Genomic DNA, 22,275 nt, shown 5'->3' with positions numbered 1-22,275 from the left:
TTAGTTTTCTTTGGATTTTTCTTTATTGTTTTCTATCTGCAATGGTAAGCACAAAATATTATGACCTCCAAATATTTGCATTGTGCAAACATTGTGAATCAACCTTCACAAATATGCAATACATACTATATTGTTTCACCAATAAAGTTAATCAATGTTTCTGCAATTGGCTTGTTAAGCCACAAAATAATTCATTGCCACATTGTAGGTTTCTTGCCCCTTTCTGCTGTGTCCTTTAAAAACTCCGTTGTACTGGTGAGGGTGCTGAGTTTGGAAATCAATAAATAACGAAATTTGTTTACATAAACACTATCCCACATGGGATAATAACCACCTTTCACATTGCAAACCCACCGGCTTGCTGATCAGAAGGTTGGCGGTTCGAATCCCTGTGACGGGGTGAGCTCCCATTGCTTGGTCCCAGCTCCTGCCAACCTAGCAGTTCGAAAGCACGTCAAAATGCAAGTAGATAAATAGGAACCGCTACAGTGGGAAGGTAAACGGTGTTTCCGTGTGCTGCTCTGGTTTGCCAGAAGTGGCTTTGTCATGCTGGCCACATGACCTGGAAGCTATACACCGGCTCCCTCGGCCAATAATGCGAGATGAGCGCGCAACCCCAGTCGGTCACGACTGGACCTAATGGTCAGGGGTCCCTTTACCTTTATTGGGGTTGCATTGTTTTTCACAACTTTTCCCTAACCAGGGCCGAAACTCAAAAACAAAATACAACTATTTACGAAGCAGGTTTTTACATTAGGAAATGGAGCTTCGGTATTTCCCAGTTGTGAAGAAACTTTTTTCTTTCGTAAAATCGAAGACATAATAGGGAGAAAAAACTTATTTATGTGAAGTGGAACATACGGAGAGAAAATAATTAGACTGCTACAGATTCCGGCTTTATACCAAACACCCCATTGGCCATAATTATCAATGCGCGCAGGATGCGATGTGCACCACGGAAGTTAGAGCGGAAGTAGTTAAAATCCAGACCGGAAGCGCAATGAGGATCGCGGTATTGCGCCAGCGACTAGGCGACAAATTCAATCATCTCGATGGTTTCTTGTCTGTTAAGCCATACGAAATCTGCGTGGCCAAGGCTTCGTCACATGAAACGAGGAAATCGGGTTACAGTTAGTTTCCTACTGGCCGGGCTGCCTCACATGGTGCATGGTTCTCTTTCTGGCTATTGGCTGCTGGGACGCTCGCGAGCTGGGCCCAAGGACGAGATTGGCCCGCGAGCGGTCAAGTGGGCGGGGAATCTGGGCAACGTGCGCTCGACGGCGGTGTGGAGTGGAGCTAGCAGCTAGTTGGCTGCGTCTCCTGAGGAGCGGCGGAGCACGGTGGCTGGATGTGGAGGGGTCTCCTGCGGGTGACGGTCAGAGCCATGTCCGGCGGCGGCTCCTTCCGTCGCCAGCGCCCGCCGAAGGACTCGCTGCGGCACCTGCGCTCGCGAGAGAAGCGCCAGGGAGCCACGGGGCCCTTCCAGTCCTCGGGGCCCAGGACCGTCTTCTTGCAAGTGGCGGCGGCCGGGACGCGGGATGCGGGAGCCGCGCTCTATGTGTTCTCCGAGTATAACCGGTTAGTGGTGTCCCGAGAGCCTCCCCTAAATAAAGCGCCTTCTTCCCGGTTTTTATTTCTCCCTGGCCGCATGGAAGAGGAGCGACGCTTCTCTTCGCTCAACGCGGTTCTTTCCAGCGCAGCTTCCTTCTTAAATGACCTTTCCTTTCCTGCCGATCTCGGCCTTGTTAGTTAGTGCAGACAGCCCACCAGGCAGCACACCTGGCCCCTCTCCCCATCGCCCGCTGCATTAGGACTGGCAGGCGTGATCACGCCCAGTTGTATAGCGGTGGAGCAGGCAAGACGGCCAGGGCACACCCAGCCCTCCCCCAGGAGCGCCCCTCCAGTCTGCCGCATATGATGCGTGTCAGAGGTAGACGCACCCAGTTTATGAGGCTTTGCTGGATACAAGGTGCAACCAGGCCATCTTGACGGCTGGCCCTTTCATTAGCCTGAGTGCTGTGACAGCTCATGTTGTGGGGGAGCAGTAGAGTCCCCTTTTTGTTTGCTCTGAGCTCCCCCAGGCTTTACCCTCTGCTACCATGCAGCCTGTTCCGGGTCCTCTAAACTGATCTGCTGCCTCCAGTACCACCTTATCGCCATGGTTAGATTCAGCTGCCAATCAGCTGGCTACTGTATGTGAACTGGGGAGGGAGAGCTGTCTCGTACTTCACTTCTTGGGCCAGTCCTGGATGTTTTAGATTTGTTGTTGTTTTCATAAATCTGAAAATTTTAAAAACTAAAACATTACATTCCAGGTATCTTTTTAATTGTGGGGAAGGAGTACAGCGCCTTATGCAAGAACACAAGTAAGTATAATAATTGGGATTGAGGTTGGGTGCACAGGTGGCCAGAATCCTAGCACGCAAATTATTTGAATTCTTGTCTTCGCCACAGGTTAAAAGTGGCTCGCGTAGACAATATCTTCATCACCAGAATGAACTGGGCAAATGTTGGTGGCTTGTCAGGTGAGTTCAACTAGGCAATATATTCTTTGTTTTAATTTGGCTGTTTTGAGTTCTTTAGTAGAAGGATAATGCAGATGTTATGGATAGGCTGCAAGTAGTTCTGAAAAGTAAGCTAGTAAACTAGTGCTCTGGTAGAAGTAGGAAGACTTATTTGGGTTTCAAAACATTCAAGGGCCTTTTGCAGTTCCATACTGAAAGCAAGCTCTTGTTTTCTCTTCCAGGAATGATTCTTACCTTAAAAGAAACAGGGGTTCCAAGGTGTGTGCTTTCTGGGCCACCACAGCTGGTGAGTGATGCTGTTCCTACAGGGTTTGCCTGTCAGATCCTTCATCCCTTAATGCCATTACAGTACTCTTGGATAAACTGTTTGAACTAATGCACCCCTCGTTGTCAGGGGTTATGGTGGGCTCAAACACATCCCAGCTGAGAGCTGTGCTCTGTGACAGAGAACAACAAGGTTTGTAAGAGCCCTGAGGTTGTATAATAGTGCAATTCTGTATATGTTGACTCAGAAGTAGGTCCCATTGTGTTCAGTGTGACTTTCCCCCAAATATATCTGTACAGTAATACCTCGGGTTACGAACGCGATCCGTTCCGGATCGCAGTTCGTAACCCGAATAGTTCGTAAACCGAACGCGACCCGAAGCGCCATTTTCGTGCTTTGCGCATGCGCAGACCGCGTGCACCAAAACCACTTCCGGGTTTGCGCAGTTCGTAACCCGAACTGTTCGCAAACCGAGGTGTTCGTAACCCGAGGTACGACTGTATAGGATTGCAGCTTTAAGCTTTTGTGGTACTGTATGTACTGTCAGGAGGGCAAACTTGAGAACTTAAAACTTATTCCTTACTTTCAGGAAATATGGCTTCCTTCTTAATGTCTGCAACTTGAACTAAGTTGATTCTAGTCTGAGTTGTTGCCCTCTTCTCCACTTGTATAAGTTACATTTCTTGAACTGCTAAAAGTTGTGTGTGCAGTTTGGGGGTGCATATGGTTAAATAGGAAACATAAGAGTAATCCATGCTATTGTCTTGCTAGAAAAAACCTGTGCAATGCTGTAATTTTGACATTCTCTCTCTCTCTCTCCACCCCCCACCCCACTCATGTATATATTCCAGCAAAACTACTTGGAGGCAATCAAAGTATTTTCTGGTCCATTAAAAGGAATAGACATAGGTATGTACTGCAGGTTTGTGTGTGTGCTTATAATACATCATTGCTGCAGTCTGATTGGATGGAAAAATTGTCTAGCTAGAGCAGAAACCTGTTCCACATCTTTGCTGTTGTCTTTGATGCTGAATTCCCCTGCAGCAACTTCCTTAATGTTGTTGACCTCACCATCTTCTTCAGAGGCATCTAGCAAGGAGCCAGCTGAAGTCTGAGGATAGGATTTGTGTTCCATAGATTTTGATTTGGGCATGTTTTATCCAACTTTGAAATAATCTTATGTTCTCTTATTCGTAGAAAGAATATGCACTAACAGTATCATCCCACTGAATCGTATTTTGTCTGTTTTGTTAATAGCTGTACGGCCCCATTCTGATCCGGAATATCGGGATGAGACAATGACAGTTTATCAGGTTCCCCTGGTAGGTGAGTACAGTGCCATAATGAAAAGTGCCACTTTTCATTTCATTCTATAACTTTCCTTTCCTGCTGCTTAATGGCTTCCATAACATAAGGAGTGCTGTATGATTTATTTCGTTCATCTCCACACTTCCTTGCAAAGGGTAGACATGACTGAGACAGATCTACCCAGGCCACACAGAATGCTGAGGAGGTTTCAGTGTAGTACTAAGGAGATTGCTCCAACAGCACAAGCATTTCTTTTTGCCTAATGCAGTTATCTCCTCCACCCATGTGCTGTTCTAGGGGCTCTCCCAGCACCCCTAAGCCAGTTCTTTTTTGGAGGGAGGAAGGTGGGGGAAGCCCCTTTGCACTAGCAGAAGGCATAGTGCAGGCACTGCTAACAGGACCAGTTAGTTGAACCTGCACCATTATGTCTTAACAGGGAGTATTTACTCCCTAATTGTAAAGACTGACCCACAAAAATGTCCTCCAGTAGTTAATTCTTTGCCTTAAGTAGGTCCTGTCCTGTATTCTACCCTTGTCTTTTTCCTATAATATCCCCATTGATATCTGAAGAAGTGTGCATGCACACGAAAGCTCATACCAATGACAAACTTAGTTGGTCTCTAAGGTGCTACTGGAAGGAATTTTTTTATTTTGTTTCCATTGAAATGGTGTTGTGCCAAATGGGTAATTGTGGTGAGAATTCAGATACTTTGGGAGCATCATTGGGACTATTTCTGGATGGTAGCAGTGAGCTTTGGCTGATAATAATTTGCAGCAGCTAACAAGTTGAGTACCAATTTTCCACATAAAGATATTCACAGTAGGACATGAAAACAGTTGAATACGTCCTTATTTCCAGTTTAAATAGTGTCTCCAGGGTACACGGGCGTGTGTGTGTGCATATGCACTAATTTAACCCCTCTCCCCATTTTATTTTTTGGAACAGGCAAAAAGCCAGAAGTTGAGCAAAGGCTATATCCAAGGCCTGAGTCACCAGCTGGTGAGGCTGAACAAAAGTGCCTCGCAGGACGGAGATCTCCCTCTGTGGAGCAGCAGTCTGTGCAGGGTAACAGGAGTAAAGAATCCCCTGAGAAAATGGGTGAGGAAGCCTTGCTTCTCATTGATTCCAAGAATGTGTCAGGACCCACCAGTTAGTTACAGATATATTGAAGGAGGGCTGCCTGGAAATTAGGAGCACTAAGTCCTCAGCGCTAAGTTTAAGCTGCATGGTAGCAGAGGGTAAAGCAAAATATTGTTTCTGGTATAACTAATATTAAATTAGGGTAAGGTGTTTCTCTCTGGAGTTTAATTATTTATTCATTCGATTTTATTATTCCTGTTTTGAGCTGGAAGGATCCTTGGGGAGCTTTACATCTAATAGTACACTGCAACAACCTTTTTCATTCTGAAGTCTTCCAGATGTTTTGGGCTACAAGTCTTATTATCCCTGACCAATGGCCGTGCTAGCTGGGATGATGGGAGTTGTTGTCCATAACCTGGCACCAGATTGGAGAAGAGTGGACAACATTGATGTTGTGTCTGTCCCCTCCAACAGAAATGGAAAAGCTTGGGGCAGCAGCTGGGCCTTGGGTTCTCCAAGGGTGGGCTTTTCAGTATTGGGGACCATGTCAGCTGAATATCATGGGGTCATAGGACGCTGCCTTGTACTGAGTCAGACCAATGGTCCATCTACCTTGCTACTGTCTACACTTGACTGGCAGCAGCTTTCCAGCTTTTTAGGTAGGGAGTCTCCCTCAGTTCTGTTTGGAGATGCAGGGGACCTTCTGAACCTGGGACCTTCTGCAAGCAAAGCAGTTGCTCTACCACTGAGCTATGGCCCATTGTCAAGGCATGCTAGCTTGTTAATTTTGGCGGAGAATTTGATTTGCCTTCATAATTTTAAAGTTGTGCAAACCACTTGAATCTTAAACACAGGGTTTCTTTTCTTGCATTTAAGATAGTAGCTGGCGCATCGGTCAGAGGGACCCATCACTTGTTGTTGCATTCATTTGTAAGGTAAGAATAATAAGGTGGCTATTTTACATCTGGCTTCTATGTACAGCAAGGGTGGCTAACCTTTTTGTGGTACTGATGTTTAGCTAACCCTGCGAGGGCTACATGCCAGCAGTGTGGTCAAAGTATCTTAAGCACACACACTCACATGCAAACACTGGCTGCACATTGAACACATATACGGCCCACACTTGCATGTACAGAACACACTCACCACTAATGCCTTCAGTCACATGTGCACATAGGTACACACACACACTGTGTCTTTACTCCCCATGCCAGCGCTAGGTAGAAAGAGAGTAATCTCTCCTCTGAGTTCGGTGTCAGATTGGGATAAAAAGCCCTCTGTTTACCCCGCAAAGGTGCCTTTTCTTCCTCTGGCAGTGTGCTGTCACAAGAAGCACTTATTCCCGCTTCCTGAACATTAGGACCTTATTTCAAATGAGGGAAGATTTAAGGGAGGGGGCACCATAAGTGGCATTGCAGGTTCATCACCTTTGTACAGAATGATGCTTCCCAGGAACTTGGGGGCTTCCTGGATAAAGACTTCATGTCACAGCTCAGAAGTGGAGAACAGTTGAGGTTGAATACTAGCCTGGTGCTTTGCTATTAGGAGGGGGCCTATCTGAGTTAGTGGTCATTTGCTTTTCTCACTTTTCCGGCTTATGGGAAGTTGAGGAATGTTTAAGATTGCAGGCTTAAGCACAGTTCTTAATAGATATTCTTATGATTGTATTGTATCAGGATTTATTATACGTGTGTGAGAGACCCCCCATATATATATATATATATATATATATATATATATATATATATATATGAATGATTGGCTTCCTTGGAAATGTTTCACATTGACTAGTGAGAATTTTGACTGTGAAATGCCTAAAAGTTGTGGTTATTAAAATACATGCAGCACAAGTCTATGCCTGCCTGCTTGGAAGCAAGTCCCACTGTGGTCAGTGGTGTTACTCCCTAGTACAGTGGTACTTCGGGTTACAGATGCCTCAGGTTACAGACTCTGTTGACCCAAAAATAGTACCTCGGGTTAAGAACTTTACTTCAGGATAAGAACAGAAATCGCGGTGCGGTGGCAGCGGGAAGCCCCATTAGCTAAAGTGGTACCTCAGGTTAAGAACAGTTTCAGGTTAAGAACGGACCTCCAGAACGAATTAAGTTCTTAACTCGAGGTACCACTATAAGTGTTTTTAGGATTACAGCTTTAGGTTGCTTTCTTATGAAGCTGGCTACCTATTGGGAGGATTCAGTATTTTTTGATACACCTCACTCCAGATGTCGACTTCATTCCAAATGAGACTTCCCACCCCTCCAGTTTCTGCCTGGAGACATGTCAGACAAGTCTCTTTCTCTCATTCCCTTGTATTTTAATATCAGTTTGTAGATAGATGTCTTGAAGGGAGTTTCTGATGTAACAACTTGCGACTAAATGTGCTTTGTTTAACTGCAGCTCCATCCAAAGAAAGGGAACTTCTTGGTCATGAAAGCAAAGGCGCTTGGCTTACCTGTGTAAGTACAGAAGGGTTTCTAATGAGCTTTCCCCCACATATTAATCCCTCTGAGGTTGGCTAACTTTTTATAATTTATTTTTAGGGGCACTGCAGCAATTGCTCCCATCATAGCAGCTGTGAAAGATGGAGAGAACATCACATTTGAAGGCAGAGAGGTATGGCTCTTAGGACAAATTCTTTCGCCCCAGTGGTCTGACCCTGCTTCTTGTTGTGAGTCACTGCCTTTTGGATGTAACTGAACAGGGTTTGTACTTGATTGGCTGGAGGGAGCACAACCTAAAACATTTTGTCTTTTATCACTGGGGATCTCTGCATATGAAGCTACACTGGTTATGGGTATATTGATTTGTTCTTATAAAGTCGGAAAAGGCATGAAATGGCTTCACAAATTAGAGTTGGAGGGAAGCACTGGATCTTTTCACCATGGTGGATCCAAGTGACTGACTTTCTGAGGCCAAGTCTTCCCGTGAAGTATTTGCATAGATGACAAGAATTGCTTCATGCCAGTCTTCCCTTGACTCTTTAGGTGTAGCTTTCAAATTGTCAGCTTGGGACACCAAATACATAGTCCTTGAATTTTGTGTTGTTCGTGCATGTTAAATAGTGTATACTGAGATGTATGATTGTTCCAGATCTTGGCTGAAGAAATTTGCACACCTACAGACCCAGGAGCAGTTTTCATAATAGTGGAGTGTCCTCATGAAGGTTTTATAGATGCAGTCTGTGAAAATGACACACTGCGAAGGTATGGTTAAGAATGTGCATGTCTACCTTTATATTCAGTATGTGGGGCGGGGTGTGTGCCTTCCTGTGCAGTTGGCATTCCCTGCCAACAGCGTATTGGAGCTGATGTGTGACTTGCAAGAGCTCTAGCAAGAAGTAATTTTTGTGGGTAGGACGGAAAGATGCAGTGCACATGAACAAAATAGTGGGCAACTGGCTAGAAACCAATGATCTGTGGGAATTGGCATTGTGGAATTGCTAGGAGATCACTAGTGCTATTCTAGATCACCAGTGGTCCTGCCCAGACGGACTTGTAAGAGTGGAGGAGCCTAGGCCCACTGTTCTGAGGTGTCTGAAGGATATTTCCGTGTGAGCTTCACTCTTCTGCTCTGACACTGTGGCTGCAGAAAATAGCTCTTCAACTAAGGGCTTACTGCACTTCGCACATTTGCCTGCAGCTTGCATGGCTCCTTCTGTGTTCTGTGTTTGGCCATCTTGGAAGTGGTATGAAAGTATTCTACTGTCTGACCAGAAGTAGTCGACCCACTTTGAAGAAGCTTGTCAAAGGCTTCCACTGGGCTTGTGTCAAGTATTCACTTTGCTTTCCATGTTGCTGATCCTAGAGGAAATGTTGCAAAAATGTTGCAGCTGATGCTTTCTATTGGTACCTCTTTAATTACTTGAATTCTCAGTTTTGTGTGTGAATGCTTTAAAGTTATTCTGCCTTCTGGGCTGCTACCCAGCCATCTGGGCCACCAATGTGTTTGGAGATGATTGTGTGCAGTCATGTGCATACAGTTGTCTGTAGAGTGGGATGGTAATCTCATATTGACATTAGATCTCTCTGCTTCCCTTCTGAAGTCATATGTAGGAAAACAGAAGAGCAAAACAGTAACTCCAGTCTTCCCAAATCACACTGGCACTAACAATGCAGCCATTCCCAGAAGCCCTGTCATAAGGGCCTACTGCTAGCGGTATTTACCTGATAATGCACCTGCTTGGCCACTGTGTGAGAACAGGGTGCTGAACTAGAGGATCCTTTTACCTGATCCAGCAGGTCTGCTCTTTATAAGAAGTTATCATCTACCTTGGGAGCCCATCCCTCCCTCCCTGGAGCTTCACCTCCACCCCCTGCTCTGTGAGTTGGTTGATCTGTCCCTACATGTTAGAACCACTGCTTTTAACTGTTGGTTTTGTTTGCAGGTATCAAGAAGGAAAACAGGAGACTCCTGTGGCTTTAGTTGTTCATATAACTCCAGAACATATTCTGAAGGACAGCCGGTATAAGCAGTGGCTAGAAAGGTATGTGCGTTGGCTGGAATTATATACTGTCTGTAGCCCTGTTCAGATGTTCCCATGGGTACTGAACATCTGGGGCAGTCCCACCTCCTAGATGCTTGTGCACATGCCAGCTACATTCCTCTCAGTTGGCACATGACTGGGCTTAAATTGTGGAAGATAAGCTGCCTTCTAAGTCCAAGGGACCACTTAGCTTGTGGTTTTAAGGTCACTACAGTATATCAGCTTTCAAGGTTCCCTGCTTAAATCTACTCCTCTTGCAAATCTTATCTGGATAAAAATTCTGTGAATTAGCTGCAACTCCTGTCTGCAAGCAAAGCCTGTCATATTCTTAGGCACTCCTTTCCCCAGTTTGCTTTTTTTCTTGCTGATGTAATTTGTGCTGTTCTCCTGTGTGTATTCAGTAACACAACTTGTAGGGAAATAAAATTTAAAAAAAATATGGGAGGCGAGATAAACAAACCCTGTCCTTGTAGCCTGAGAGACAGGTCAAGTATCCTAGCAGGGCTAAACCTAGGGAAACCGTGTTCAGACTGGGAACACAGTAAGGAGCAAGACCTGACAAGGTCAATACATTGTAAGTAATGTGAACTGTGCAGAACATTGAGGGACTCTACCAAGATGGCACAATTCTAGTCAAAACTGCCCTCCTCATTTAAAAATTCTAATAGTAACCTCAAGTTTAAACCCGCTAGAGCTGTGTGCTTGGTTTTTCTTATCCCACCAGATTTGGAGCCAGTACTCAGCACCTGATACTCAATGAGAATTGCCGTTCGGTGCACCAACTCCGTAGCCACAAGATTCAGACCCAGCTCAACATCATCCACCCAGAGATCTTCCCGCTGCTTACCTCCTACAATAGCAAGGTGAAGTTTCTTCTTGATTTCAGAGTGTGAAAGCAAGGGGCGTGCCTTTCTTTTGCACAACTTTTTTGGTAGCACAGTTTTTGATATTTTTCTGTCTGCCCAGCAGGAAGAAGAGGCCACGTTCGATGTACCTGTCACACGCGGAGAGTGCCTCCTCAGGTACCAGCTGAGGCCCAAATCAGAATGGCAGAGGTAGGTGAGCACTTAGAACTTGTCCTTGGATAGGGGCATAAGGCCTTCAGAATTACTTTCAGTTACAGGTAGGTAGCCGTGTTGGTCTGAGTCGAAGCAAAATAAAAAAATTCCTTCAGTAGCACCTTAAAGACCAACTAAGTTTATATTTTGGTATGAGCTTTCGTGTGCATGCACACTTCTTCAGATACACTAGAAACAGAAGTGTCAGACCCTATATATATACAGAGGGTGGTGGGGGTGGGTGGGAATGGGAGATGGGCTGATGGAAGTGGTAAACCTGTAGATGGATGTTAATGGCTGCTGATGGCTGCAATTAGTCCTGGGCTGAGGTGCTAAAGAAAGCTTGATCATGCATAATGAGATAAGAATCTGATGTCTCTATTCATCCCAGGTGCTTCCATGGTTTTAAGCTTGGTAATGATTTCCAATTCAGCAACTTCCCTTTCCAGTCTGTTCCTGAAATTTCTCTGTAATAAAACAGCTGCTTTGAGATCTTGTATAGAATGTCCTGGGAGATTGAAGTGTTCTCCTACTGGTTTTTCAGTCTTATGGTTCCTGATGTCAGATTTATGTCCATTTATCGGATAAGGTGCTACTGAAAGAATTACTTTCAGATACAGTGGTACCTCAGTTTACGAACCTAATCCTTTTCTGAAGTTCGTTCTCAAACCAAATCCATTCTTAAACCGAGGCATGCTTTCCCTAATGAGGCTTCCCGCTGCCAATGCCCTTCCACCCTTTGGCTTCCGTTTGTAGACTGAGGTAAAGTTCGCAAACCAGAACACTACTTCCTGTTTTGTGGAGTTTGTAAACTGAATAGTTCGTAAACAGGACTGTTTGTAAACCCAGGTACCACTGCAATTATTTTATGTACACTGCTGAGTTGTTTGTTTAAAAATAATCCTGTGGTTTATCTCCCCCCCCCAATATTTAAATACTAAAATAACAATCCTGACTTTCTTCGCTTCTGTAGAAGTAGATACTATGAGAGGCATGGAGCTCCTGCCTTTCCATTTCTTTTTATGTCCTATTCCAAATAAGGTCTAGTTAATTTTAATTTTAAAGTCAATAAAAAAATTTTTTTTGACACAGTGCATGACATAACACTATTGGGCAGGGAGTTACCCTGTCCTTCCCAAATTATTGACTTCTAGGGGTGGAATGGTGTGTTGGTCTAATACTCTAATGTCACATACTAAACCAGAGCAGGAGTAGCAAATGTGGTGCCAGATGGTGTTGACTCCAATTCTCATCAGCCCCAGCCAGCATGACCCACAGAAGCTGATGGGAGTTGTAGTACACAATTCATGGGTTTCCCCCTGGTGTGAGGAAAGAGGTTAGACTCGAGACAAGTGGCAGCTCCATGTTGTCTAATACCTATTTCTGCCCCCAGTGCTACTTGTTAACTTAGACACTGAGACAGTGGTTTCAGTAGCAGTGGGGAATAAAGCTTTGTGAGGTAGGCTGGTTGAGATGAGGGATACATGGAGCATTGAAGGGTAGGCAGATTGCAAAGGGCTCCTTTGGTTTAAGTTGATGCTCGTCTGGTGAGTGGACGTCCAAGGGATTTGGTCCAGAGCACCTGGTGCTTGCAGGTGTAAGATTAAAAATGCTTTCTTGGTGCTGGTAAATTTTATTGAACGGAAGGAGCAATCAGGATGTTTGGGAGAAGTAATTAGGTACTTTGATTTTGAAATTAATGGCTGTTGTTTTTCTCTTTCCCCCTCCCCTGCTCCACTTTTGACTTTCTGTTCTTTCAGGGAGGCTGTTCTTGCTTGTAATCCTGCTGAGTTTGTAGCTGAAGCCTTGGAGCTCCCTCACTTCCAGGATTGTGTGCAGAAGTGCAAAGAGAGCTTACCAGCCTCATCAGGTGAGTACGTTGCCTCTGCTTGGAAAGGGCTAATAAGATAGCTCGGGGGAGGGTGATACAACCTTCTTTTGGAGGCTAAAGGCAGCAACAAATAATAACTATTTAATGCCTGAAAAGTTTACCATTGTCTTTGAAGGGATGTTAGACATAATTTTCCTACTTCCTTGATTTTCTGTAATGTTTACATCCCTTGAGAACATCTGCAATAAGGAATGTTTTCTTCCTGTCTCCCGCCTGGCCCCCTTTCTTAGTTTTTCTTCCTGGTCCTGTCTGCTGAGTTGTGCTTGTAAAGGTCCACTGCTTAGTTGCAGCAAATGACCACATCCAACAGTCAGGGGACTGCTAGATTGTGTGTCTGAGTGGGATTTCGTTTTGTCTAATTACAGCCTGTCGTAAGCCATTTTGAGAAGCATTTCAATGAAAAGGCGGAGGATAAAACTTCAGAATTAATAATTGAGCAAGGTTGGGGGATACAGTGCTTGGCTGTACCGCAACAAGCATTTGCCAGCAAACAGTGTAACTTTGCTTAAGGTGTAGTGTGTGGTGTGCTGGGCTGCAGCTAGTGGGGTGTAGAGTGGACACCTCCACTTCTCACTGTTTGCTATGCAGCATATCAGTTGCCATTATGTTTTTAGGACTGTGTTTTCCAGTTGAAAGAGAAAGCTTAAAAAACATATTAAAAATCACACCGCTTATTCACTAGAAAGTTATTTCACTTGACCTGAAAATGGCCAGAATCCAGACCTTCTAACACTGTTGGGGTTTAACTTCTTGTTCCTTCTGGAGGGCTGTGTTTTGTTTTCCAGATGAAGTAGAGGTAGAAACCCAGCCAGATGGGCGGGGTATAAATAATAAAATCATTGTAAGCTGTCGCAGTGTAGGAGTCTGCAGGATTCATGTTCTTTTCTACCTGTTTCTAGGAACCACTGGCTCCTACCCAGAAGTTGTTTTCTTAGGAACAGGCTCTGCAATCCCAATGAAAATCCGAAACGTTAGCTCTACACTGGTAAACCTTAGGTAGGTACAAATACATGAGTGCCCTGTGGGGGCAGGTTCTCTTTTAAGGAATCATTGACAAATAACATCCAGTGCCAAGTTGTGAGGGCTAATAAAATCTTTTTAACCTTGTTCCCAGCTATTGTAGCCATCAAGCAGTACCCAGCAATCACACCTATAGGCTTACCACCGCATTCCTTCTCTGAAGTTTCACTCAAGTGATGATGCTTTAAGCAGATAGCTCCTTAGTATGTGACGAGCAATTGCTTATTCTAAGACTTCTTTTATCTTCCTGCTGTAGCACATGCTGCTTGTTGCATTTTGAGCAAGCTGCATGTGTGAAACTTTATTAATTTAAAACCCTGCCTTTCTGTGTCAAATTGAAATGCTTAAGCAGCTTCCATCACAAACCTAAAAAAAGGAGAAGGTGGAAAAATGGAACAAAGACAGACGCATGAGATAGGCATAAAGTCAGGCCTGGCCAAGCTGAAATGAAGTCTTGACGATTGAAAAGCCACGAAGGAGGAGTGGGCCAGATGGATGTCCCAAAGGCAGCCTAGGCACAACAATGGAGAAAGCCCTTTTGTGCTTTCCTGAGCTAATCGGATGGTGCCGGAACATGCATCAGCATCTCCTTACTTGATATCTTAGCTCAGTGGTTCCTATGTGGTCCACGTAACCTACCCAGGGGGACTGTGGCACTGTTCACATAAGAAGAACTACCATAGATATAAGTACGGGGTCCATGGCTTGGCTTCTGATAAACGGGGTATGCAGTACTTAGCTAATTGGGAATCACTGTCTTTGCCCTTTTCCCTGAAGTTGTATCATGGGATGCTGCATCCTGTCAGCATCATAAGCTTTTGCTGGCCTTTGTTTCCTTGGATGCTGGACGGATATCTCAGTACACTGACGCTAGTGAATGTGGTACAAACCTGTACTCACTCTCTTGCTAGCCCTACCCAGTCTCTGCTTCTGGATTGCGGTGAAGGAACATTTGGCCAGCTTTGCCGTCATTATGGAGATGAAATTGACCGAATCCTGTGTAACATTGCAGCTGTGTTTGTGTCTCATATACATGCTGACCATCATACAGTGAGTATTGTATAGGGATGGGCACTACAGCATTCTTTTCCTTCCACTATATGTTAATGTCCTCAGGGGAAGTGTCTAGTTTTTACCATATGTCCTCCTCTGCACCTTCATTTTTTCTACCAACCTTTAAAAAGGTGGCTTGGTGTAGCTAATTTTTTCTTGGTGACAGCCATTATGAAGTTACGATGATACTGTGTGGCTGAGCAGCTAACTAACCCAATTTGTTGACATCTTTGAAATGCTACAGGGACATTTTTCTTTCCATAAAATAAATGTTTGGAAGCAAATCCTTGTCTTGAGGTGTAGTAAGTTAGAATTTGTAGTGGTAAGTACACTTCAATTATATATATATATGAATTTTTTTAAAAAACGTACCTGACATTTAACATTGGGAAAAGCTACTTTGTCTTTCCTGTGCGCAGTCTCCACATATTTGGAAGTACATTACACGGCAACATTCCCTTTCTTTTTCAAGCAGTAGTCCCCCCCCTTTAAAGCAAATAGATTGGTGTAGTACAGTCATACCTCTAGAAGCCGCACGTGCAGAAGTGTTCTGCGCACTTTGCGCATGTGCAGGAGCGCTCTATTGCCTCACACGCGGAAGTGGCGCTCTACTTATGGACTTTTTGGGTTGCGAACGGCACCCCGGAACGGATTGCGTCTGTTAGTAGAGGTACCACTGTACTTCATTTCAGTTTTTGTTTAGGGTTCCTTATGGACAAGTGTACAGCCAGATGTCCTGTTTACAATGGGCCTCTCTCCTCTCTCCTAGGGCTTGTTGAATATATTGTTGCAGAGACATCGGGCGCTTGTAAGTATGTCAGCCTTAAAGCTAGAGCTCAACTTTGTGAGGGTGTCTTGGCAGTGACCGGTGGCAGCACTGAGTCAGTCCTTGCCTTGCATCTGATCTGATGCATGCTTCCTATTTACTTAGCCTTGCAAGATCTCCGACCTTTGCTTCTCTCTTACTTCAGATGACCCTGGGTCAGCCCTCCAGCCCGCTGTTGCTGGTTGCACCCACATTAATCATGACATGGCTGCACCAGTACCATGACCATTGCCAAGAAATCTTGGGGCACATCAAGTGAGTAGATACACCAGGTGTCTTGTTTTGCTATGGAACACTGCATCTCCTCTCAGATGCAGCTGCCATGCTTTACCCCAATGCATGGTATGCAGCTGCAGAAATGTGTTTTCTGTTGCTTTTTTTGCAGGCCTCTGCTATGTCTCACTGTCCTGCCTCTGAAGGAGTCTGTTTTTAAGCTCTCTTAAAGTGGGAAATGTTTTTAGATAGCAGTCAAGTTTGGGTTGAAGTATCTAATTTCATCCAAACCTTCAAGACCATCATAGTTCCTAGTTTAGTAGCAAATGCTCGTGTCCATTGTCTAGCAATTCATGCTCCCTTATAGGCTAAGGTGTATTTACTTCAGTCCATATTAATGCATGCTTCCCATCTTTTCTTACCCATGAGACGGGGTTTCCTTGGGTTTTCTGCCCCACTAGCAAGCAGCCATAAAGCTTGGATTTTTTTTTTAGTCTGATCACTTGCTCTGTTTCTCTTGTATTGGCTAATAAGAACCATATCTTACATATTCCAGAGAGCACTGCAAACTCTGTGATGAGTGGTTTTTGTCCGTAGCACAGGAGTAATGCCTATCTATCAATCAGATAATTGTTCAGACTGTTGATTTCTGAAGAAAGCCAGTCGAACCCCCCTGCCCACCATCTGATTCCAGTCATCACCACCGTCACAAAATCTGGGAGCAAGTGGCAAATAGGGGATTATGAAGGCAGATGGGGGAGGTTTCAAGAGGTTAATTGCTGCTCCTTTGACTGAACTAGGTGGTACTGCTGTTCTTATTCTTTTGGTAATTCTGGGGTGGAGGGAAAAATCTTGGCATAATCATATTGTGTCTTTCACCCCCTCCCCCCTTGCAGCTTGATTCCTGCACGGTTCTTAATAGAAGATTCTGATGTATTTAAACCTAAAGCAAAGGCTTTCATTAGCTTGCTTATGGAGAAATACGACTTTGCAAAGGTAAGGCAGGTTCGAGGTGGGATGGGGGTAGAAAGGAAGTGCCTGTGGGAGTGCAGAGACCGAAATAGTTAAATTGTTTAGCTAAATTGTCTTTGCTTAGAAACAGCCAGCTTGAAAGAAACAAGGCCACAATTTATGTGATTGAATAGGGACTAAAGATAAGGCAGCCTTGGGAATGCAACAAATAATGCTGTAGAAGCTTCAAAGAGAATTGCAGATTAAGCACTACTGAATAGCTGATGCTGTAAAATTAGGGTAGTAACAACGTGGACAAATTGCACGTGTCAAAAGGTGTCAGCTGCTAATTGGTTAGCGTTGCTAAATAATGCTTTGCAACTGTTTTAAACTAACATAATGAAGGGGTGGGTTTGATGATTTTTACATCGTTGTATCTATGCTTGTATTGCGTTTGAATCCTTGTAGTGACTTCCACATTGGGGCTGCTACTTTGTACATACAAGCAAATGTGATTGATTACTTTACCTTGCCTTATTGACCTCCAGTGAGGGAAGCAAGCTCTCTCCCCTACAGGAGAATCCCAGTGACCAGCATGTTGTGCTTTTCAGTTTCAGACATGTGAGGTCCGGCACTGTAAGAATGCCTTTGCTTGTTCCATGGTTCACAAATCTGGGTGGAAAATAGTATATTCTGGTGACACTATGCCATGTGATGCTTTAGTCGAAATGGGTAAGTGGTTTTTGGTTTTTTTTGTCAATGGTCCTAGATTATCTGATAATTTTTGGGAATGCTGTGTGGAAAGCCAAATGTCTCTTTGTTTAAGTATTTTCCTTCTCCCCCTTCCCCCTAAAATGTGACTAATCATTTTTACAGGGAAAAATGCTTCTCTGCTGATACATGAAGCTACACTGGAAGATGGGTTAGAAGAGGAAGCTATAGAGAAGACGCACAGGTAAATTATAGAAGGGGGAGTGGCATTGGCATTTTCTTAGAGTGACATAAATGAAATGAAAAGGCAGTACTTCCTTAAATCGAAGTAGTAATGGGAAATATGTAGAGGCACCTTGTGTTCCTCTAGTACAGGGGTGGCCAACTCTCAAGAGACTGTGATTCACTTTCAGAATTAGAAGCTGGCAGTGGGGAGTTCTGCTCAAAGTTGTTGAGCTTTTTTTGGGAAGGAAGGCTCCGTTTTTCAGGGGTGAAAAAAGCAGCACAGGGAAAGCTCCGTCTTCCCTTCCAGAGATCAAACAACAGTGGCGGGCGGGGCGAGGGGGTGGTGCAGGAGTCAGTTTTAGCGAGGCTAAGGAAAGGGAGCCAGAGATCAACCGTGATCTACCAAAACCTCATGGGGATCTACCAGTAGATCACGGATCAACCTGTTGGACATCCCTGCTCTAGTAATTGTGTAAGATTGGTGCAGATACCAACTGGCTGTTTCTGCCTTCGGCACTTTTGTGGGTCAGGCTTTATTTAGGTCTGGGCCTATCTTGTTTTTATCTTAAATGTTTTTAAAAGGGTGAATGATAGGGTTATGTGTTTTGAAATAATATAGCTTTCTACTGGGAAAGTAAATAATTGCAGTGAAAAGTTGTACCCTTTCCCAATCTCTAGCAGAATTAGCTTTGGCTTTTTGGCAGGATGTCCACAGATTGAAGCCAAACGATATGAAATGACAGTCTGTTCCAGAGCATAACTCAGGAGGGAAGCTATGGACTACTAAGACCCAAACTCATTTCATTTCATGTTGAGATGGGTATTTCTGCTTGCTTGTTATATACCGGTGAAACTCGGAAAATTAGAATATCATCAAAAAGTGCATTTATTTCAGTAATGCAACTTAAAAGGTGAAACCAATATATGAGATAGATGCATGACATGCAAAGCAAGATATGTCAAGACTTTATTTGTTGTAATTGTAATTATTTGTTGTTAGGCGGGTCAATTATAAATGGAATGTAATTAATAAAATGTAATAGCGATGTTTGTTTTTATTTTTGTAGTATTATAACTATTTGTTTTATTACTGTGAAATTTCCAAAAGAAAGCATTTGTAAAAATTAAAAGAAAGAAAAAATAATAAGTTGCATTACTGAAATAAATGCACTTTTCGATGATATTCTAATTTTCCGAGTTTCACCTGTATAATAGCAACTGAAATAATTAAACTGCATAGGAAGTTTCAGCTCATAAAATATTGTTCCTGCAGGGTTATAATACGTTTTCCACTCCTCTTAGTATTTTCTTTTATGCTGGGTATTGGCTACAGTGGAACCTCGGTTTACGAACACCTCGGTTCACGAATTTTCGGTTTACGAACGCCGCGGACCCACCTGGAACGGATTAATTCACTTTCCATTACTTTCAATGGGAAAGTTCGCTTCAGTTTATGAACAGACTTCCGGAACCAATTGTGTTCATAAACCGAGGTACCACTGTATTATGATACCTGAGGGGAGCCTTTTGCAATTCATATTGCTTTTGTTTTACTGTTCTCCCTTTCTATAGTACTACCTCCCAAGCAATTGAAGTTGGGATGAAGATGAATGCAGACTTCATCATGCTCAATCACTTCAGCCAGCGCTATGCCAAAATCCCTCTCTTCAGTGACGATTTCAGTGAGAAAGTTGGAATTGCGTTTGATCACATGCAGGTGAGTGAAGAAGTTGAGCTTTGAGGTATAAGAGAGCTCCACATTTTCATGTAATTTGAGGGAATTTTTTTATTCTCCCTTGAAAATATTTACTAAATCAGGCTTTTAGCATCTACAAAGAGGGCATACCATACAGAACAAGAGTAAGTGGGATCAGAGATGCTTGTTTCACCTTCCTTTATCAAACCCACATTGGGCTGGCTCCTAGCATTCCCCAGCCATACACCAGCTTTTGTTGGGTGGTCTTTGCTGGGGATCCCAACTTACTTACATTGGAAAAGTATGTTGGGGCTCCAGAGACTTGCACTGAACCTTCCTTTCGTGTGCCCTACACAGGTCAAGGGGAGTTGAAGGTTGGGAAAAGGAACTCATTTTTGTTCACAACCAAGAGAATGCTATGCACATATCTCCTCTATTACAATAGTTTATAGCAGGGACAGAAAATCTGTAGCCCACCAGATGTTTGTTGGACTCCCAGTTCCCATCTGCCCCAGCCAGCATGGCCAATAATCTAGGATGGTGGGAATTGTAGTCCAACAACAGCTGGAGGGCCACAGGTTAGCTATTCCTGGTTTATTATTGGCTGTGGGTGAGTGGGAGATACTGCATAATTCCTGCTGCTCTAATATTCGCCTTTGTCACCAGGTGCGTTTTGGCGATTTTGCTGCTATTCCAAAACTGATCCTGCCGCTGAAAGCCTTGTTTGCAGATGAGATTGGGGAGATGGAAGAGCGGAGGGAGAAGCGGGAGCTGCGTCTTCTCCAAGAGGCAATTAAAGCTTCAGAGGCCCGGGCTGTTGTTGAGAACAAGGCACCAGCCAAAATGAAATTGGAACACACCGAGGATTCTAACGGAGCTCCAAACAAAAAACAAAAAACTCACAGCTGAGCACAGCAGCAGACAGCTGCCTTTGTGCCTTTCTGACAGGGAGAGTGACTTATGCATGACATGGTATGCACAGCACGGAAGATTCTGGAAGGCAGCTGCACACTTGAGCTTAGCCAAATTTGGTTGGCCTCTGTCTGGTAAATTACCTGTACTGCTTCTACAGGTGCAATTCCTGCTGGACACACGACTAGCACAGCTGGCAAAATGTGCTTCCTGGCTACAATGTGCAGATCTAGTCTAATGGCTTGTCTGATTGTTTGCTAGAAATATTTTATTTTTCCGTTTTATAAACTTTGAGGCAGATAAAAGCAAATGACGGAGTTCCTAACGTGTGGTCCATGGAGCTTCATTCAGATAATCCGCGGTGTCTCTCTAAAAATGCAGTAAAAAACATGTATCATCTAGCACAGTGTGTTACAATTGCTGCAACAGGCAGAAAAATCACTAAGTGGTCCACCAAGACCCTCAGCAATTTTCAGGTGGTCTGTGGAAGCAGGGGAGTTTGGCAACCACTGATTAAGACCAAGGGAAATCAGGATATTTTAACAAATGGGGATAGGACCTCTGGAATAAGGGGTGATTCTCTCTATTTTGCGATTTCCTAAATATTTATCATTTTTAGTGGGGAAATACTTCACTATGGAAGAGGATGTAATGTGATGTGTTGTAGCTATGCATGCTTGCAGCAGTAATACAAGATACCTAGGATACATCTTGCAGAACTCACCACCACTTTGGTATTTACAGCATTGATGCTGTAGGTCATCCTTCCTTGTATTTTTTTAAAAGAATAGAACCAGTAAATCATATTTACCAAATACCTGTGTGTGTGTGTGTGTGTGTGTGTGTGTTGGAAGCATAACTATTGTAACTTACAAACTTGCCTTTTTGATTCATTTTGGAGTAAACATGTCAGAAGAAAAGCTCTGCTGGGTTAGACCAAAAGCCCATATTGTCCAGCATCCAAATCCACATACGACGTAAGAGCAATAGCCATCTCCTACTCAACGTTCACCTGTAACTGGTATGCAGAGACTTGCTGGTGCTGATCCTGGAAATAGCAACTACTTTTAGGTTTATCCGCCATGAATTTGTCTAATTCCCTTTACAAATCTGTTGTTGGTCACCACCGCATCTTGGAGGTGCAACGGCCGCGGTTTAACTGCATTGTGCGAAGAATTGCTTCCTTCTGTCTGTCCCGAATCTCCCACTGTGCAGCTTCAGTGGATGATTCCTGGTTCTAGGATTATTAGGGAGAAACCTATTTCTATCCACTCTTCCACATTGTGCATAATTTTGTACCCCTTTACCATGTCCTCTCTTACTTTACCCCCCAACCTTCCCTCATAAAACAGATCACTGGTTGCTCTTGCATCTTTCCAATCTGTACAATATTCCTTCTCTTTTTAAGCATTAAATTTTTACTAAAGGTGCTTGTCCAAAATACAGTAACGAGCTACAACATGCTATGTACATCATAATGGGTACAATACATGGGTTGACATAGCAAAAGCAGTAAAAGAGGAAAACGCGAATTTAGAGACAGGCACAAAGAGCATACACAGTAAGCGGATGCATTTGTTAGCAGGTAGTATCATGGACCATAAAGAAGGCTGATCGCCGAAGAATTGATGCTTTTGAATTATGGTGCTGGAGGAGACTCTTGAGAGTCCCATGGACTGCAAGAAGATCAAACCTATCAATTCTGAAGGAAATCAGCCCTGAGTGCTCACTGGAAGGACAGATCCTGAAGCTGAGGCTCCAATACTTTGGCCACCTCATGAGAAGAGAAGAATCCTTGGAAAAGACCCTGATGTTGGGAAAGATTGAGGGCACTAGGAGAAGGGGACGACAGAGGACAAGATGGTTGGACAGTGTTCTCGAAGCTACGAACATGAGTTTGACCAAACTGCGGGAGGCAGTGCAAGACAGGAGTGCCTGGCGTGCTATGGTCCATGGGGTCACGAAGAGTCGGACACGACTAAACGACTAAACAACAACAACAGTATCTTTAACTCATTAATAATTTTATATTTGTACCCCGACTGCTTTGCTCCAGC

General features: G+C 43.9%; 1 protein-coding gene across 2 annotated transcripts; it reads left to right on the top strand.

Annotated features, from left to right (window-relative positions):
- Nucleotides 1-999: 999 nt before the first annotated feature.
- On the top strand, nucleotides 1,000-21,035 carry ELAC2 (elaC ribonuclease Z 2). 2 transcript variants are annotated; one of them, XM_035104730.3, is made up of 24 exons: nucleotides 1,000-1,578; nucleotides 2,316-2,366; nucleotides 2,455-2,525; nucleotides 2,747-2,811; nucleotides 3,642-3,699; nucleotides 4,048-4,116; nucleotides 5,045-5,197; nucleotides 6,056-6,114; nucleotides 7,577-7,635; nucleotides 7,720-7,792; nucleotides 8,270-8,382; nucleotides 9,564-9,662; nucleotides 10,387-10,525; nucleotides 10,632-10,717; nucleotides 12,481-12,590; nucleotides 13,511-13,607; nucleotides 14,543-14,681; nucleotides 15,454-15,492; nucleotides 15,656-15,765; nucleotides 16,620-16,719; nucleotides 17,286-17,406; nucleotides 17,551-17,629; nucleotides 19,183-19,327; nucleotides 19,973-21,035. In XM_035104730.3, the coding sequence occupies exons 1-24, from the start codon at nucleotides 1,349-1,351 to the stop codon at nucleotides 20,213-20,215; spliced, it is 2,508 nt and encodes an 835-aa protein (XP_034960621.3). In that variant the 5' UTR covers nucleotides 1,000-1,348; the 3' UTR covers nucleotides 20,216-21,035. The 2 variants fall into 2 exon arrangements, with proteins under 2 accessions (XP_034960621.3, XP_034960620.3); XM_035104729.3 differs by having other exon boundaries at nucleotides 1,254-1,578; nucleotides 10,629-10,717.
- The last annotated feature ends 1,240 nt before the right edge of the window (nucleotides 21,036-22,275 follow it).

Source organism: Zootoca vivipara, chromosome 2 (genome assembly GCF_965207765.1).
Source record: "Zootoca vivipara chromosome 2, rZooViv2.hap1.1, whole genome shotgun sequence".
In the NCBI taxonomy this organism is placed as follows: domain Eukaryota; kingdom Metazoa; phylum Chordata; class Lepidosauria; order Squamata; family Lacertidae; genus Zootoca; species Zootoca vivipara.
The sequence above is the reverse complement of the archived record's forward strand: the minus strand, read 5'-3'. Positions and strand labels throughout refer to the sequence as shown.